This window comes from Temnothorax americanus, unplaced genomic scaffold (assembly GCF_048541705.1).
Source record: "Temnothorax americanus isolate GAGA-0224 unplaced genomic scaffold, ASM4854170v1 Scaffold4, whole genome shotgun sequence".
NCBI classification, from domain to species: Eukaryota; Metazoa; Arthropoda; class Insecta; order Hymenoptera; family Formicidae; genus Temnothorax; species Temnothorax americanus.
Genome location: NW_027509547.1, coordinates 5420533 through 5439253, shown reverse-complemented (window position 1 = coordinate 5439253; position 18721 = coordinate 5420533). Strand labels below are relative to the sequence as shown.

The following is an 18721-nucleotide window of genomic DNA, read 5'->3' as shown; positions in this document are numbered from 1 at the left end:
CTCTAGGAAAGAAAGTTCATCGAAGCGTCTGCGCTCAAAGCGTTTTCACCGTATACCTGCAGATACGAAGCGCGCCTCAGAACCACAAGCATTATGAGGGCGATATTTAATCACTGACGAGCGCTTTTCGAAATGTCGCGTCAAGATGTGTTACCAGAAAACTACGAGAGCGCATCGTGTATAAACGACTCTCCATCGACCCTCCACTCCACGGGGGCCGACGTGCGATTTCAACCTTGGCGCTTTAATTTGACTGTCTATAGGTAAGTAACGAGCCGCTCGCTAGTTCCGTACCGTAAATAAGTAAATAATTCATTCTCTCCGACTCGCTTGGCAAGTGGCACGAGAAGCGAGCGTGTCTTGGAGGGTGAGGACGGTCGGAGCGGCGGCGGCGGGGGGTGCGCGATGGGGTTGGAGTGAAGTGTCGTAAGGTGAAGGAGAGGCAGTGGCAGAAACGGGGAGAGAGCTAGGGTGGAGGGAGGGCGGGAGGTACACCCAGGCGGCGAAAGGGGGTGAAATCTGCATAATATCGGTAATGCTCAAAATGCGAGTCGCGTAGCTACCTGCCTTGCTTACCCCGCCCCGCTCCGCTCCGCGCTCCACGGCCGCGTCAACTAAAACTTAATTATAATTAATTAATGCGACTGCTAACTGAAGCGGCTGGACAAGTATTGACTCGCAATGGTGGCGGACCGTCGCGGCGTCGCCGGTTCTCGGCCGCGGGCCGCGACTAGCGGCGTCGAATCTTGCGGACGTCGAAGAGGACGTCTCTCGGCTAAGGGTCGACGCCGATGCCGATGGCGAAACCCCCGGCCGAAAATCAAGCCCGAAAGTGCTCGGTCGCGTACCCGTTGCACTTCGCTGACGTCAACGTCGTAAACTCCAGACCTCGCGGAAGGACATAACATTTCCATGGCGGAGGCGGTACTAAGTCTATGGCTCCGTACAGTGCGTAATTAGAAACCTTTGTGCAAAATGAATACTGTTAATTAACGTACCTAAAAAGACATTATACCCACGGGTTGGTAAACTAAATATGGCCTCCAGCGCGTGCGTATTACACCGTTCACGGTGTAAATAAGCGATTTGCGTCCGCCCGCTTTTCCTCCTTCCCTCCCTCCCCTTCCCCCCCGCGGCCGACGTTAAATCGTAACAAATTGTATTCGAGACTCTTGAGCTGAATTGGGCAGCGAAAGGAGAATACGCAATCTACGCGAGCGAAACTCTCGCACTTTATACCAGGAGCTTAGCGAACGCTTCCTCTCGCGCGCTATTACGATTATATAACGTGGAAAAAATTACGAAAATCTCCGCTCATCTTTTCGTCTCCCCGCGTCTTTTCTTTCTAGCGGCGCGCGAGGATAAAGTTAACGTTGAGGTTTTGCCGTTAGCACGGCGAGCGCGAGTGGTCGATATTAATTGCGCCTTGACTCATTAATTCGTTCGCATTATCTCAGCTCTTCGAGCGAGAGATCGCCCGAGACCGTAGCTGCGCGCTCGCTTTCCGCGTCTCGACTCGAGTTCGGTGAGCAATTACAATATGAAAGGCGCATAAATCAGCGAGTTTAATTAACGCGTTGTTATTATCATTATGACACTGCGCCGGGATTATAACATTCCCGAATGCTCCTCATCGGCGCGGCGGCGCGGCGGCGCGGCGGCGCGGCGCTTCGCGTCGTCGTCGTCAGCTATTTTTAAGTATGGCGAATCTCTAACGTGCGGTTACCTATATATATGTTTTCGAATTTCCGGAAAACCGTCGCGGGGCATCGCGTGACGTGGCAGTCGCATTATTATGTCGTTATCCTCATATTAATGAAATAGCGGGAGAGATATCGATATGGCGTAATTAATTAACTAATAGAAAGTAATCCGCAGATAGACGTCACCGTAACATTTGTTTTTAATTAAACATTGATATAGCAATGGTATGTCGGGGTATATTCTCAAATATTGACTGTTGCGCGTATCGCCACTTTTAAAATCGATCTTATCAATAATTAAAAATCTTAATTCTCCGGTTTTATTTCGCGTTCGTACGTCAATAAATAATTGTCTTCTCTTTTCCATGAAGTTACTATCGTGGCAATCGTAAACATTTATTATAACTCTTATTTTTTTTTTTTACCACTGAACGATCTGTGGGAAGCACGAGTTTTCCATTAATATAATTAGTATACGGCTTATTATAGTATTAAAATAATTAATAAGATTTTACGAGTCAAGTACACGTCGCGTCTACGCTATACATTTGAAGATACAGGTAAAGGGCAAAAAATCGTTGAAATGAACGCAGTTCGTTGGGGGGGGGGATTTTCGGGAATGCCGCCGAGCGCGTTTGATACTCATAATCAAATAATTACAGATGATGCGGCAACATCGAGGGGTACGTTTCAGCTATTAGCTGAGCTCTGCGCCATCGATGTTACCGGCCCTCTTAACCAGAGGCGCTCAAAGGGGGGCGCCCGTTCGGAGACCTTGCGCCTCTCGCGAAGCGGAAGGCAGCCGATCGAGCCAATTGAGCGGCTCTGTGATATTTTTTAATTAATCGAATTATTGAACTGTATCGCAATCGAATTGAATTAAGTGCTGACGATCTGCGCCGCGTAACATGGAAACGCGCAATTTTCCGTCATTATTATATAGCGTCCCTTCGCTTTCCTTCCCGCTGCGCGCCAGCCACCCTCCATGCCCCCCTCTCCCCCCTCATCCTGATTCGCCCTTACGTGATCTCCACCCCCGACGACCTATCCGTCATCCTTTTCGACGAGCGCTCACGCACTTGCCGACGCTCTCGCCCGTGCGTCTCTTCGTATCGTGACTGCACCACGTGGTCCCGCTAATTACCCATCCAGTAGTAGCATGTATCGAAGTGTGTCACGAGCGTGTGCGTGTTTGAGCCGGGCGCACCGACGATCGACTCGTACAAGTATTCTCAGCGCTATATACGCGTTATACTTGACGTATTTCAATTAACCTTATTGCCACGGTTGGTTACGCCCGCCAAATGTCAAACGCTCTTGTTGCTTGTATCGCGAGAACCGACTCGGCTATGATTGAGTCGGCTCAGTCGGCTGATGGATAATCATATAGTTTCGGCGAATTAGGTTGTAATTCGACCTCCGTCGCGGTTCCGCTGAATTTCCCGCCAGTGTCGAATTCCTCGATTTTATTGCAATTGAGAAATTCAAGAGATACGGAAGCAACACGGTGCGATTTTATTGCTAGATGCTACGCTATTTTCTAATGGATATCTGCTTAAATTTCTTATAGCGCGTACTTGTCATATATCTAGGAAAAATCAATAATTTTGCATTTTATCATTTAATGAATATAATTGATTTTTTTTTGTGAAAACGAGTGAGCAAATATGTGTTGTAATCTTCGAGATTAAATACAAAATGTTGGACAAGAATCTCGGCGAAAATCTTACTCGACGACAATATCGGCTGTACCAAAAATGCGCGCTATTCGGAACACCTCTGCAGGCATGAGTCGGAGAAAGGAAATACAGACCGGATGCGGGAGAGGGCCGCGGGACTTGGTCTAACCAAACTTAATTGAATCCCAGTCCGAATGTATAATATGTAGACTGCCTGCATAATGTCGTGAGCCGGCAGTGATTCTCAGCCGGACGTAGGCAACCGTCGCGACGCGCTGTCGTTGCCGCGGCCTCCGGCAAATTTTGAGAACCACCCGCGGAATTAGATATACAATAATGTAAGCAGAGCCCCGTTGCGGTGTAAGGGTTGGTGGTAAGGTCATGTATATTCATGCATCGGTCGACCCACCTCCGATTCTCTCACTCAACCACCACCACTCCGGCGTTGTCCCCGTCCTCCCTCTCTTTCTGCTTCGACCGACCGCCCTCTCTTAGGGCACAGACCGAGCTAAACAACGACGGTACGAATAGATTTACACCACGTCCGCGTGGTTTACGACTCGTGCACATTAAGATGCCCCGACGTGAAGAATACCCGAAATAGATTGCTCGAGCTGCTTGTACGGCGGGTCAAAAAGGTGGAAAAACTGAGAGATATGTAAAATTTTGCATATTACTTGCGCCGCGTGTCAATATAAAATATATTCGAGAACATTATTTTTTTTCTCTTAACAACACGTTTCGTCGTCTAGACAGCCAGTCTCGATTTTGTAGCCGCGCAAATGAACTTAATTCAAATGTATAACATCTCATCAAGACCGGACTGCATATTCGCGAGATAATTCAGCGATACGTCTTTATAGAGGCGATTACGCCGCATTTTCAATATTGCGGTGAGAAATTCTCATAAATTTCTTAGCAGCGTGTCCGAACAGTCGTTAGAACGCATTCCTCAAAGAACTGTATCTGGATATAATGAAGGATCCATTTACAAGTAAGATTCGCCCCGCGACTTCATTACCCACGATTTTACTACGGACGCCCTGCGGCATTCGTAATGAGCGATGGTCATTCATTTTAATATCCATTAAATGCAAATACCGTCGACACAAACGTTTACTCCTATTTCGAATTATTTCGCTGACTCGCCGTAATTAAGCTTTTCGAAGGAAACTCAGGCAACATTACCGAAGAAACCGTTCAACGCGTAACGATCACTTTCCCCTTCAATATTACATAAAGCTATACGTAAAAATATATATTAATACCGATGATGCAAGATCATTAGCGAATATATTCATAGCGACCCTAGACGTCTCGAGACGTCATTAACACGTCATTTAACGTCAGTGCGCTACTAAGGAAATAGTATATCTTATAAAACTAAACTATTTTTTTTTTTCAGCAAAAGAAATTTACGTCGATTCATTTATGAACTCTCATAATTTGTGTTCAAATTTATTCGATAAGTATATGTAGTATACTTTAAGATCTTTTTAAAAAATTACTACATTTAAACCGTGGGACCTCGCGGTCTCGATATTGGCACTTGAATTTCCTTGTGCACGAGCGTGTAAAATCCCGGTGGCGTGCAGCGGCGAAAATTTTTCGGGCTCGCGTGCACCGCAGGAGTAAGACGCGACGCGCGGATGCTCGAGACACTGTTACCGGCAGTGCGCGCCGGTCGTTATACACTCAACATTCTGCAATCTACCCTTTCTATCGGCCCTAATTTATGTTGAGTAAGGCAACAGCGCGAGCCCACCCCCAGCTTGCTTCGCAAGGAAGCCTCGGTAATGTTTCAAGTGGCTTGTCTGTTGTTAATTTACCCCGGTGGGGCCTTGATGGGGGTCTGTCTACCCGCCGCCACGCTCCACTCGTTACGATAAATCGGTCATTATCTGTACTACCTACGCGCCATGTAAGTGCCGCGACTTGGGACTATGCCGGCGCGGCGTGCCGTTGAAAACTTTCGATCTGCCTGGGAAGGCTGACAAGTCATCGTGCTATAGCGATTAATCGCGCAGCACGCCCGAGGAGGTAACCGTAAGGCGGATTTCTTGCAGTCGCGACGACAGTCGCCACTGCTCTCGATTTGTCTCGGAATAAGTGTAAAGTGAAACGTTAGAAATACACCTCCTTTTCAAAATTCTTTCGATTAACTCGCTATTCTTTCTCATATTTATAACTCCGTGCTCTAATTTATATAATTAGTTCATGCCGTGTCATCGCAGTCCTATTAAAAGACGAAATGTAACATCATCTATTCGGCCATTAAGGTTGTCGCAATTTTTAACATTTCGACTCGACTGCTGTCCATACAGACGAAACGGTCGTAAACACATACGAAGCAAGAGGACGAACCCTTTTCCGCGTATCCTCGCACCCTTTCGCGCCGAGGCAGGCCGACTCGGGTGGAACATTAATATCGCGAAATGAAGCTCATTTGCATATAAATAAGGCGGTGGTGGGGCACGGCGACGGGGCGAGGGAAGCCAGGATGAACCACCCCGTTACCTCCGCTGCACCCCCTTCTTTTACCCTCTCTTATACCCCCGAGCCTCGACTCCCAGGAACCCCACCCTGGACTAATTACACTTACAGACAAAGCGGCTGAACCGAGGGGTCGAGCGGATTCTATCTCTTACTCTCTCCCTCCCTCTTTTTCTCTCTCTCTCTGTCTCCCCTCTATGACTATCTCCATGATTCTCTCTCTGCCAAACTGTCTTTTTGTCTGTCTTTCTCTGTTCTGTCCTTTCCGTATAGAGAGCAAACCCTCTGCCACTGTCTCGCTGAGTTTCCACTCCCGATAACATCCTTTCGCAATGACCACGTGATAATTGCGACCCCCCGCAGAATTCGTTAGAATCCTTAATCGTGAAGGAAATTCATCGTACCTTCGCCTTTTTATGCCTTCTTAGAACGTGATTGAATGATTCCGCATAATTATTGACCTCGATCAATGATTGCGTGATAATTATTGACACGTAAATATAAACAAAATTTGCAAGATTTAAATTATACAGTCAGCTTTAAACTGTTTGAATATATTTACAAGGGATTATTTTTTGCAAACAATATATAGCGACGGAATCACTCCATCCAATAGTTTAAACGCTTGAAAAACAGTTTGTGAGAAACAAGTTGAACATAATCGTCGATATTTTTTAAATACATTTTATATCTAGTTATATGCCTTAAGGTTTTATAACATCTTTTCTACTTCTTATTTAGCAGAAATATATCTGTAATTTTCGTCTTACAATTAACTAACATATCAATATTGCCAAAATTGCGACTCGTAATACTCGGGTGAAAACTTGTAAAAACCTCTTTCGCTCGTACTCGTGCTTTTGACCAAGGCACTGATTCTGTAACTCTTGCGCAAGTATAATATATATTAAAAAAGCTGCGCGACGACATTATATAACGATAACGACACTGTCGTTAAGAATTACGGCGTGAATGGCGTACAGGAGCAAAGCTTTCTCCTGCCAAAAAAATCGCTCAATTTTCATAACGAGCTAACGGTACGCACCCCGCTCGACAAATCGATCACCAGGGGCAGGAACAGAGGAGCCGCGGCTAAAGATGGGATATGGAACCGGCACGGTGCGATGCGGCGCGGCGCCGCGTTTCAGAAAGAAACATAAAAATGCGTATTACCGATTCCGGAATACGGCCATTAGTCTGAAGTCAGCACGGCTATCGTTTATTAAGCGCAAACAGATATTAATGTATTTTTACACGCGCCCACCAGTTTTGTTCTGCCAGCCACTGCCGTCGCCACCGCCGACGCCGCGGCCGCCGACGCCGCCCGTCGCCGCCGACGCCAAACTACAGCGCGGTCCGCGCGGGGTCGAAGCCAAATCCAATTACTTTTATTCGGGCGAAATGAGTGCAGCTAAGTCATTAATACTAATCAATGAACCGGACTCGGACCAGCCAGCTAGAGCGCACACACAGGCCCGGGCGTTCCACAGGAATTACCCATAACTCAAACGGCTCGAAATGACTTTATTGCAAAAAACTTGCGCTTTGCTACCAGCCGTGCCGCTTCTCCTCGTATACGCATTGTTAGAGACCCCCGTGCCGATAAGTAATGTTTATTGTTGCATTTCCAACGACCAACCGAACGCTCTCCGCCCTCTCTTTTCTCTGTCCCGTGTATTTTTTTCGCGCCTCCCACTGGCCGCTCGCGTTCACCGTCCGCCCCGTTCGCGGGGGAGAGAGAGAGGGAGAGGATCCAGCTCGGTTTTTCGCATTAGCGAAATTGCTTATGGATGCGGGATAACGATTTTTTATCGATCATGTGACTGATTTCGCTCAGGGAATTTAAAACGTCCGCGCGTTGGCGAGACATCCAGTGGCGTGGGTGATGTGACTTCTTTTGTTCGACGTGCTTGGATAAACCGACTGCCGTATTATCTCTCGAGGCGCGTGAAGCGAGCAATCATAGGCGCTAATTACAAATTACAACCTTCTTGATGCTATCAATATTCATTTCATTCCTCGATAATAATACATATTTGTATCAAAAGAATTATAGAAATATACAAAAATAGAATAACTTTTGAAGTTATGATTGAGATTTGTTTACTTTCAAGAAGTTTATTTAATGCATTATTTTATTGAAACGTGTATAAATCCTAATCCTTCTGTCTTTATATGATAAAAGTATAGTTGGCAAGTTATAGCAAAGTCAACGATCTCACACAAAATTGTTCTATGCACTGCGATGCTGTTACACTGATTAATTTATGCGAAATAGTGGAAACCTGTAAACATGTGTTTTCTACGCCTGGCTGTATATCGCGTGCACTTTTACAAGCAAAATGGTCGGACCTGTGCATTCAACTAATCCCCCTCGCCTCGTCCATTTAATATAGGATGGCTATACTAGCGGTATAGCCGTTTACGAATTTGCGTGGAAAAAAAATTGAACTGCCGTACCCTCTGCGCCTCCTATTTTCGTTCGTTACCTATCGACCAGGCTTTATCTATTTTTTATGCAATGAAATGCCTCGACCAGCGACGCGCGCGGCCCATTGTGCGACTTTGACGAAAATTCAAGCCGGGATTACAAGCCGCACCCAGAGGATATCCCTTTTATAAAAAAAAATGTCCAGCTGAATGTAGACTGAGATCCTTTGACGGTACAATTAATGTAATATTTACGGATTGGTTAAAAGTTTTATCCGATTTTTATTTTACAATCTGTTTTTTATAAGAAAATAATGAAAAGGATATTTATACAGTTTCGCAATCTGTAGCTCGATTTTGTTGCTGTCTTAAATATCATTGATATATTTTTCGTTCACCCTACGTTGAGACTCACTTTCTTTGACATTTGCATCAATACGTCTAGCCGGAGCAGTCGTACGTCTAATTGTAAGATAAGGTGATAACCGCCGCGGAAGCTTTTCCAGGATTTATTCATAGGTCCAGTTATCCGTGCGGCAACTCTTTTTCTCGAATTACTCGAGTGTCGAAGCTCTAAAACGCTTAATCTGTATCCAACTATGGCGATACACGTTCCGGCATATTTCCATACCATTATGCAAAGAGGCCGCACCGGTAACATTACTCTCCACGGCACAGCCACAGCCACCACCACCGTCGATATACACTCGTGGTGGTAAAGCATTACGGTATATATACTCCATCGATTTATTATAATTTAGATTGTCTTCTAAGAACCTCGACTACACGTGCACACGTACGGCACGCCTTAATGTGCCGGCGTTCGTTAATTATTCCGCTGGTATTTCGTAAATATGCATGAATTATATATCTGCAGGCACGAAAGCGGAGGAACCGCGGGGGGGAGGGGGAACGCGTGATTAATATATATTTTTTTTTTCGCGCGGCAATTCTCGCCTTCCCGCATAATCCCTTCGATTGTTGTTTGTCGACGAGAATTTTCGAAAGTCACGATGCACCGTATGTCGCGCGGTCCTGCCAAATTGGTATTGATTAAATCGGGACGGTCGGCTCGGCCGACCAAAGTTAATTCCAAAAATGTGTTATTGAGCGTGAATAACTAAATCACTTTGCCCGAGCGCATTGCTGGATTATGTTTATGGGCAAGCAATACAGGCGAGCTCAATTTTCATTGCCACGCGTAAGTGATATTGAAATTAATATTCGACAGTGATCACCGTTCGTGTCGTAAGACTCATTGGTTTACGTGTGCATTATATTACATTAATTTTCGTCATTCATTTACTGTCATTGCTTTTTCTCACCTCCACCGACCTGAAATGGAATATTTTAATGCGCATCATTTATGTGGACCGTGAATGATTATTAATCTTTTTTCGACGTTAAACGCATCGCTCGCGATAAAAAGCATCGCACGTTAACGAACCACGCGCATATAATTGAATGTTTCAGTCATTTTGGAAATGACTGTTAACTCGTATTAAAGCCTTTTGCGTCGCTGTACGATTGATTTTCATGAGAGAGAATGATGCATAATGTTTCACATCGAAACTTCGAAAGATGTTTGATCTCTTACTAATCCGCGTGTTAGTTAAAAAAATGCACATTTAATTAGCATTATTATTATTATTGGACAGTTAGTTTAATTCAATTCAACGTTCAATTCACGAAATTTATCGCGACTATTGTCCGACCTCGTATAAATCGAAGGTGATTGAATTTCAATCTGGCGCGATTATATATCTATCATACATGTGAATATATATGTATCTGTTACAGGACAGCGACAGGAGTAGCGCTGGGAGTCCCGAACCGGCGACAGGTGGTGGCGCGCTGCACGAACACCAAATGATGATAGATGACATAAAGAATTCACGGAAGAGACGACGGAGTCCGTCACCCGAGAATCTCCATCAAGCGAAACGCGCGGCGGTCGCGCAAGCTCACCTAAACGGGACAAGTAAGTGCGAAACTGTCCCTTTACGGAATACAAAACTTGATCGACTTCCACGATCCTGATATTGACATTGTTTCCTTACTATTGGAATTTTGTGCGCAGTGGCCGGCATGGTGACACTTCAGAATCTTCAGAATTTAGCGAATTTGCAAAATCTTCCACAAGTCGCGTCACTGGCCGCCGGTCTTCAGGGAATGACAGCGGGATTAACTAATAATCAACTGATCAATACTCCGTTGAATTTAACCGTCAGCTCGTCAGGTGAGAAGCATAAATCGAGTTCCTTGAGCGTGAATCTAAATAGATGTAAAGACGCGAGCGGTTATGCAAGATCAGAAAGGAGAATCAAGGATCACAAGAATCGGATGATAAGAGTAATTTAACGCGGTGAAATCGTTAAATTTCATTCCCAGGCGGAACGGTATCAACAGCCTCGAGTACGACGGCGGCTTCCCACCTTTTGCCACCTAGCTCAGCCCCAATGGCAACGTTACCTCAGCTATTATCTCAACCGCAACCGGTCGCGATGCCTCAATTCATCCTAACGTCCGGTCAATTGGTTCAGGGCATTCAAGGGGCTCAGCTTCTTATCCCCACTTCGCAAGGTAAGCTACACTAGCACTCTACAATTTCAACATCGTTCGAACACGAATGATTTTCTTTCTCGCATATCTTATCGTCATAATATTGATCTCGATTGCTGGTGAACACAATCTACGAGATTACAATCAATCAAAATTCCATCGACGGTTGCCACGCATAAAATCATCGCGCGTCCGCTGAACGGAACACATAACCCGGCGCTGTGCCAGCGCATAATGTTGTGCAATCAAGATGTGCCGATATATAATATAATATCGACTATCTCTGACCAGAGCTCGGACTAAGGCCGGTCCGTCGTCCATACTTAGTGGTCCTAGACTACCTCGCCGAGCACAGGGCAAACTCTGCAACTAATTTCAATGTATAATTAACGTCTCACTACCCCTCTCCAACCTCACGAGTCCCACCCCATCCTGCCTCCTTTCTCGGGTCCGCCCTTCCTCCCCTCATACTCCTAACCCTAGCACTCACTGGCTGGACATCGCAGCTCCGCGGATTCGGCCGCTATTATATCGATTGCGGTCCGCGCTAACTTCGTTTCTACCAAGTTAGGTCCCTATTCTAGCAATCGAGAGAGAGAGAGAGAGAGAGAGAGAGAGAGAGAGAGAGAGAGAGAGAGAGAGAGAGAGAGAGAGAGAGGGTAGAAGAAAGAGAAAGAGGGAGAGATAGATAGAGATACAGCACGGAGGAGGGCGGAGGCAGAGGACGAGAGGCAGGAGAACTTTGGGATTCCGCCTAAGTGGATATGGACCGGCCGCGGTAGGATGACGAGTTACGTGGCGGCAAATAATGTTTGCACTGCTTTTCGACTCAATCGATGGTAACTGACTAACGCTCGATTGGTCTCTGATAGACATCGAGTGTCGGCGAGGATGTGGTCAATAGGTTGTCGTTCATAGAAATTATTGTCCGCGCAGAATGTCCGTGGCTTTATTTAAAGTAATATCAGCCGTCCGAGATTTTATCGTACGAACGATTAAGACCCAAAAAGCGGCGAAGATTAAAATACACGAGGAGGTCATGTACGCCTTGATTCGTTGAAAATGGAAATAACACATCATTCGAATCGTTCTTTATATCAGATATAAATAAATCTCCGATATTTCTAAAATTGTCGAGAGAAATTTTTCCTTGCTTCTAGATAGATTCATGAACGCGTAAACGAAAAGCAAATATTATATTGCTGTCGCGAGCCACATGCCACATGCTCGGATAAACAAAATATTTTCAAATCATTACACTCCTGTCAGAGACCGCGAATCAACAATGAAAGTATTGGCAGCGCGTTATCGTTCGGTTTGAACTGCACGTTAATCGGATTGTCGGTTGACCTTACCTCAGAACGTGAAACTTTTATGGCTGTTCGGAATACGGGATTTGCTTAGCTTAGCTGTAGGTGGCAACACGGGTACGTACTCATGATCAGTAATCATATTAAGCGCGTGTACAGGGTAATCAGATTAGCGGAGCTGGAGGTAATCCCGAAACTATTCTAAGTATGATTAGGCATCCTTCTCGCAGCGCAGCGCAGTCCAGTACCTGTACCCACTATTAAGATGACGATAATAGTTTGCCAACTACGCTAGCCTGCGAGGTTACCTGCCCTATGGGTTGCCTAATAATCCCTCTATGAGACTCTGATAACTTTACTACCCATCCTGGATCAACGACGCGTGGACTACGTTCATAATGGAAATGAAGTATCTATTGATTCGAAATAAGATCATATAACGTTTTCGAAAGCTATCACGTGATCAATTGCTTTCGTCGCCCTCGATCCTGAAACAGTCTCTCCAGAGAAACACGATTTATTTTGAAAACATTGTTTTTTATTCCTTAGGGATCGCTACCCAAACCATCTTGACTATACCGGTCAGTCACGTCACGAACAATCAAATGGTGAATTTGGCGCTCAGCAACGGACAGGTAGTTTCCACGACACTGGCGAATCTCCAATCTCTAGCTCAACCGCAGAATATGCTTAATACGCCTACAAGCAATGGTAAGTTCAACATTAATCTATTTATAAGATTTTCTTGTGTCATACGTTCGATGTAATCATAAGATGTTTAATATGTCCATCTTTGCGCGATGCATATGTAAATATGTTTCTGTTTCTATGAGGCCATATAATACATTTCGTTAAATATATTTTAATACATTTAACTTGTATATGTCTATCACACACATATAAGATTAAATTATTATTTTTATCCTTCTCATAAAATTGAACAAAATATTCACATATATAATATAAACGATTTTTTTTGCATCTGCTAAATCTGTAATGTCGCACGAATATCCAGTGTTGAATAATTAATTCTTTAAATACGGAATAGTTCAATGACGCGTTTTGTATAATCAGAACTCATTAATAAACATCGCAATCGGAGTGTTTTTCGCGTGAATTTTAAGGCATCGAGTAATTTAGCAATATATCATTGGATATAGGACGAAAGTACTTATGATTTCCTCGAGCTTACGCGATATTATTTATTTATAAACATTAATTATTTCATAGAAAAATTAGAACATTAGAAAGAAAATACGCTGAGCGCATGTATGCGCCCACAGTATTCGAAACGTTAAAAATTGCATCTTCTTTATTAAATTCAAAAATTTTAATTAACGTTAATTTTTTACGATAACACATTTTATCAAAATGTCCGAATGCATTCAGTTAATATACTGTCGTATTTACATAGCGATTAACGTAACATCGGATGTCGTACTATGCGCGTTTACTTGTCCTTTTATCAGTTCCCACGAGCCCCAGCCTGGCATCGGGATTAGGACTGAACCCTGCCGCTTTACCGCATCTTCTGAGCAATAGCTCGGCGAGCCAACAACTTCTGAATGCGATGCAGCCTCAGCAACTGCTTCAGGCTGCCCAAGCGGCACAAGCGCAAGCGGCGCAGCAGGCTGTACAGGCCGTTCAGGCTTCTCAGCAACCACTTTTAACGACATCGCCTCAACAGCACAGCCACCGACACACCTCGCATATGAATCATTACACAGTACGTACCGACTCGCCTTTTTCAGTATCTTTCTTTCAAAAATATAGACAGTATAAATTTGTCGGTAACACAAGAAATGTTAATTAACGAAACAAATATTTTACGATCTTTGCCATATAACTTGTTTTCTTGTAATAATTTGGCATTTAAAATAGTTACATTATATAATTATATAGTTATGTAGTTGTTTTCGCAGATATAAAATAGCAAAATTCTTCATGTCATGTTATCAACAAAATTGATAGACATATCACTGCTTGTTAAAATAGCAATGTTTTTCATTTCAATAAGCTTCATATTTTCGTGATATCGTGCATATAGTCGTATTGTTTCGAAAACCGCATGCATTTCACGTTTCATCTCACTAGTGGCCGTACGATACGCGTTATTCGCACTTTCTCAATAATTTCAATACTATAACCGTTAGTGTAGTTAACCTTCCATCAACGAATAACACTACCATATGAATCAAAGAGAATAAATACCTTCGCTCGCTCCTCTTTTCTATTTTTTTTTTCTAACGATGTCAACGTATTTCTATCGGATCGCGATGCACAGTCGAACGTACAGTTCCCATTTCCGGCGCGGTAGTAGACCACTGGCAAGATGAGCGAAACAACCAGAATCCCAGTAAGCAAGAAACGTCAAGAAACATTTCAATTACATTGCATTAATGTTAAAACATTGCTGTAATGTAGTTAAAATGTTTCTTGGTGTTTCTCGCTTATTGGGAATAATTCCCAATACTCGAGTGATCTCGTTAAGAAAGTATTCCGTACCGATGGCATTCCTTCCACTAATTACACTCTAAAGTGTCTCGATTCGAGGTTCCGTCTCATTATTAAGTGCATAATTGACGTGGAAGAGGCGCGTTCTCGTCCCCGGTGAGCTAATCCGTCTCCGCTACCGTATTGTGTTCACAGCCGACGGAAAAACATCACAGGGAGAGACCGGAGCAGTCGTCGCCGTTGAACGAATCCGTGGTGTCCGCCGCATCCGCTTTGAACAGATTGGCCGCCAGCAACGGCGAGATTACTATCACGACGACGCACGGACCTGGCGGTGCCGGAGTAAAGGCTTCACCGAGCAGTATGCACAGCCCGAAGGAGGAGGAGGATGATCTCTTGAACGATTCTCCGAGTAAGACACAGTTTATTTTCATTTTTTTCTTACGGGGTGACGTTAACCCACGGGTCGAAAGTCGAAGCGATCTGTGTCAATTGGTTTTGCGGTACTTGACGGAGCATTTAAAACGATGTCCACATCGCGCGCGTAAATGATAATCGAGCTACGCCTTCGGGGTAGCCGTGTTACTCCTTGACAGCTTTTAATTACAATTTTCGCCAGGGACACCATCTTCCTATAACGCAATCACTTGCAAGGCACACTATACGAGGCACACTCGCTAATGTCGACAAGCGATTGCATGCATAATGATCACTTTTAAAGAAGCAATTACCACATGCAAACGCGCGCTCCTTATCTTTATCTTGCCAGGTTGTCACATTCTGATGATATTTTTGACAAGGTGTTAAACGCGACCGGCCGCACGCAAATCCTCAAGCGTATACCTCTGATATAATTGAAGTACACATTAAAATCTTTCTAACGGTCGCTTAAACGACAGCGTTTTCTCTCTGATAGTATTCACGAAGCATTACTGTCATCGCGGAAGGAACGATTTAATGTTTAATGTGTGTTTAACGAAACTAGAAAATAACATTTCAAACGCGCATCGATCGTTGAACGCTTGACAACTGTAATAGGATATCGTACGCTAGACTCATTACGGGGCATTAGTTCGTTCCTTACTGCCTTCTAGGAAGCCATAAAGATTCCAGCAGCGCACGTAACCTCATGTGTTGGCTGACAATAATTTTAATAACTCACAATCATCGCGTGGACTGGCACATCTCGTCATCCTGACGCGATGGAATAATCATTCGGCGCGTGAAGCCTAACGATTCTCAATTGCCAGCATCAGATGCGAGTATTATCTCATAAATATTTGCTTTTGTTAACTCTTCTCCGAGATAGAATTTCAAACACAGAAATTCTTCAAGTAGAGATCAGGATGCAACATCGGAATAAAAATAGTTGCCTAATTTTTCTGTTGTTTTTTAAAATTATTTTTTACTCTATTTTGTATATATAGCACGAACGAAAGTAATTAAATGATATATTTCAAATGTCGAGTTCTGATACTTGTACATTTCGTTATTAAGCTTTAGATTAGATTATTAGCTCTTATTTATCTCTTATTTATGCATCTTATTTATGCAATTTTTAATGCGTACAAAATTTAGAAGCTAGTCTAATAACCGCAATCACGGTCAAAGATTTTTTTAACTTTGTGAATCGAACAGCGGTGAACACTTCGCTCGCGATATCCTTATTCCTTTATTCATCGTGTCATGGCCGAATCATATAACTTGCTCGCAGCATTTTGTTTGAAGCGCGCGAAGTACTCGGTGCCTTGATCAGAAATTAACGATCGTAGAAACACCGTCGCGGAAGAAGGACTTGCAGTTTATTGCGCGGCGCAGAAACCAAGCGAACTGGTCGAGTATGTGGGCATTTCTATTGCGTTCGTATACATTCGGGGTGACAGATTTACGAGAGAAATCGGTGGTAGCGCGAGCTGCTTTAACGAAGCCGCCTGATGTCATTAGGCAGCCTTCTCGCCGGAGTTCCGTTGCATTCCGACGAATCGATTGAAACGTGCGCTCGAATGACCGGCAGTGGATCACTAATGCTCAAAATGCACCATTAGAATCACCATAAAACTGACCACGCGCGACGCAAGAATCGCTTATCGCGTTAACCCTTGAACCACGAGTAAGTATTTCATCTCGTTTATGACCGGCTTAGTATTGTTTCCGCAATCAGTATGCGACGCGATTTATATATCAAGATATCGTCGATTTTTTTTGCATTTTATAGGATAGAGGAGTCTCAAGTATCTCCATTAAGCAAGGAAATTCAAAATAGGATTGAGAATATTGTTTCAAAGTATTTAAACGCTTAGATCATTGCTAATTTATTAACTTAGAATTAACTTATTGTTAAATATCATCAGATTTATCTTTTCACAAAACGATAAAAATCCTAATACCGACTTGTGACGATTTCTCATAGCTTTTTTATCTATTTGTGATAGGAATAGAACGAATTTTTATTATAGATCAGCCAACGATCAACGAGGCCACTAACAACGTAGTCGATGGAATCAATTTGGATGAGATCAAGGAGTTCGCCAAGGTCTTTAAGCTGCGCAGACTGTCTCTGGGCCTGACACAGACCCAAGTTGGTCAGGCTCTGAGTGTCACTGAGGGCCCCGCATACAGCCAAAGTGCCATATGCAGGTTAGTTATCGCTACATCGTCCTCCTCGCGTTCCGTCGAAACAGACATCGCTAATGAGAATTCAATAATATGGTAGAATGTAAAACGAACAGTGTGCCAGGTCACTGGAAATGGCGTAGAAAGGGTTGAGATTTGTTCAGAGTAGCAAAAACAGATAGTTATCCGTGTTCGATGGCCTTGTGACAGCATTTTCCGTTAGGAATGAACGCCCGAACGTGAAGCTAAGAGAATCTCGAAGCAGTTTTACGTTTTTATCTCAGTTAATATAACGTAATTTTATACAGCAATCTTCAATTACTGTACAAAATTATTTTTCCCTCGTTTTTCATTATTTATTATTTATCGCAACGTTTTAAATTCGTTCAAAGGAGTCTAATATAGCTTTCGCAGCCACGATGGTTCCTGATTTATGCTGCAATTTAATCTAAATCGAGTTGTTAAAATTACTTGTAAAAAATAAAAACTACTTATGTGCAAAAATTAAAAAAAGAATTACTGAACGTGTAATACCCAATGCTTAAATTTTCGTGGACGTAGGGTCACTATTTATCTTCTTCGTTGTTTTCGACCGAGGGCGTCTTCGAAATGCGAATGGGAACCACCGTGGTAATGCCGGTAGCAAGCAAAGATGTTTATACCTCTTAGAAAATTCTTATCGTATCAACTAACATAAGCATTGGTGATTGTTCCCCAGTGCCCTGGCTACCCAGATGTACGCTGCCTCGCAGATTGCCTCTCAGCAGCAAGCTACGTACGTTCACCCCTCCATGCTACTTAATTTACCTAAAAATCTAAAACTCTAAAATCCTTTAAGAAACCGCAGTTATACCCAACAAGGGAAAATCGAGCACGAATTTTCCAACGAATTTTCTTGAAAAAAGGGGTTTTAAGAAAAAGTAAATCTAATTAGTCCATCGCATTAGATTTGTAAAAGTCAACGATGCATATCGCGTGAAATAAGATGGTCCGTCTTTCTCTCATTCGCTTCTTTATTTGCGCTCGACCGATTTGCGATCAGTCCTCTCCCGCTTAGAACCGGCAGGCATATTTGGGTATAGCTGCACAAGCACTCTCACTAATTTCTAATTCCGTTCGGAAAAGAAATGCGAAAGGAGCACTTCTAAAATTAACTCTCTTCGAGCCAGGGCATTGGCAAACTTGGGCATGATGTCGCCAACGCGCTAAGAATAAAAGGATAGAACGAAGCCGAGGATTCGCGATTTTTATCGTCCGTCGAATCTCCGACTCTTCGAATTGTTTCACCGAGAGATTCGATCGGGATCGGATTCATTTCGCTCGCCCGCACAAGGATTGTTCGCGCAGCGCGTTGGCAACATCATACACGGCATCACCAAACCTTAAAGCATGCACGCATTGTCAATGTCCTGTTATTGAATCAATGCATGCCTCTTAGTGCTCCTTTAGTGGGACAAAGACGTAAGGGCGAAAAGCA

At 43.7% G+C, this 18721-nt stretch overlaps 1 protein-coding gene across 5 annotated transcripts in view; it reads left to right on the top strand.

The window, feature by feature from the left end:
* Nucleotides 1-18721, top strand: part of Pdm3 (POU-domain protein pdm3) — a 153366-nt gene that overhangs the window by 128033 nt on the left and 6612 nt on the right. For 3 of the 5 annotated variants that reach the window (XM_077415237.1, XM_077415236.1, XM_077415238.1), the window contains 8 exons: nucleotides 10106-10286; nucleotides 10386-10544; nucleotides 10697-10888; nucleotides 12727-12888; nucleotides 13647-13903; nucleotides 14827-15043; nucleotides 17088-17268; nucleotides 17963-18019. In XM_077415237.1, the coding sequence (XP_077271363.1) occupies nucleotides 10106-10286; nucleotides 10386-10544; nucleotides 10697-10888; nucleotides 12727-12888; nucleotides 13647-13903; nucleotides 14827-15043; nucleotides 17088-17268; nucleotides 17963-18019 (1406 nt within the window). The remainder of the gene's footprint in view (nucleotides 1-10105; nucleotides 10287-10385; nucleotides 10545-10696; nucleotides 10889-12726; nucleotides 12889-13646; nucleotides 13904-14826; nucleotides 15044-17087; nucleotides 17269-17962; nucleotides 18020-18721) is intronic. The other 2 variants (XM_077415239.1, XM_077415240.1) reach the window with 1 other exon arrangement.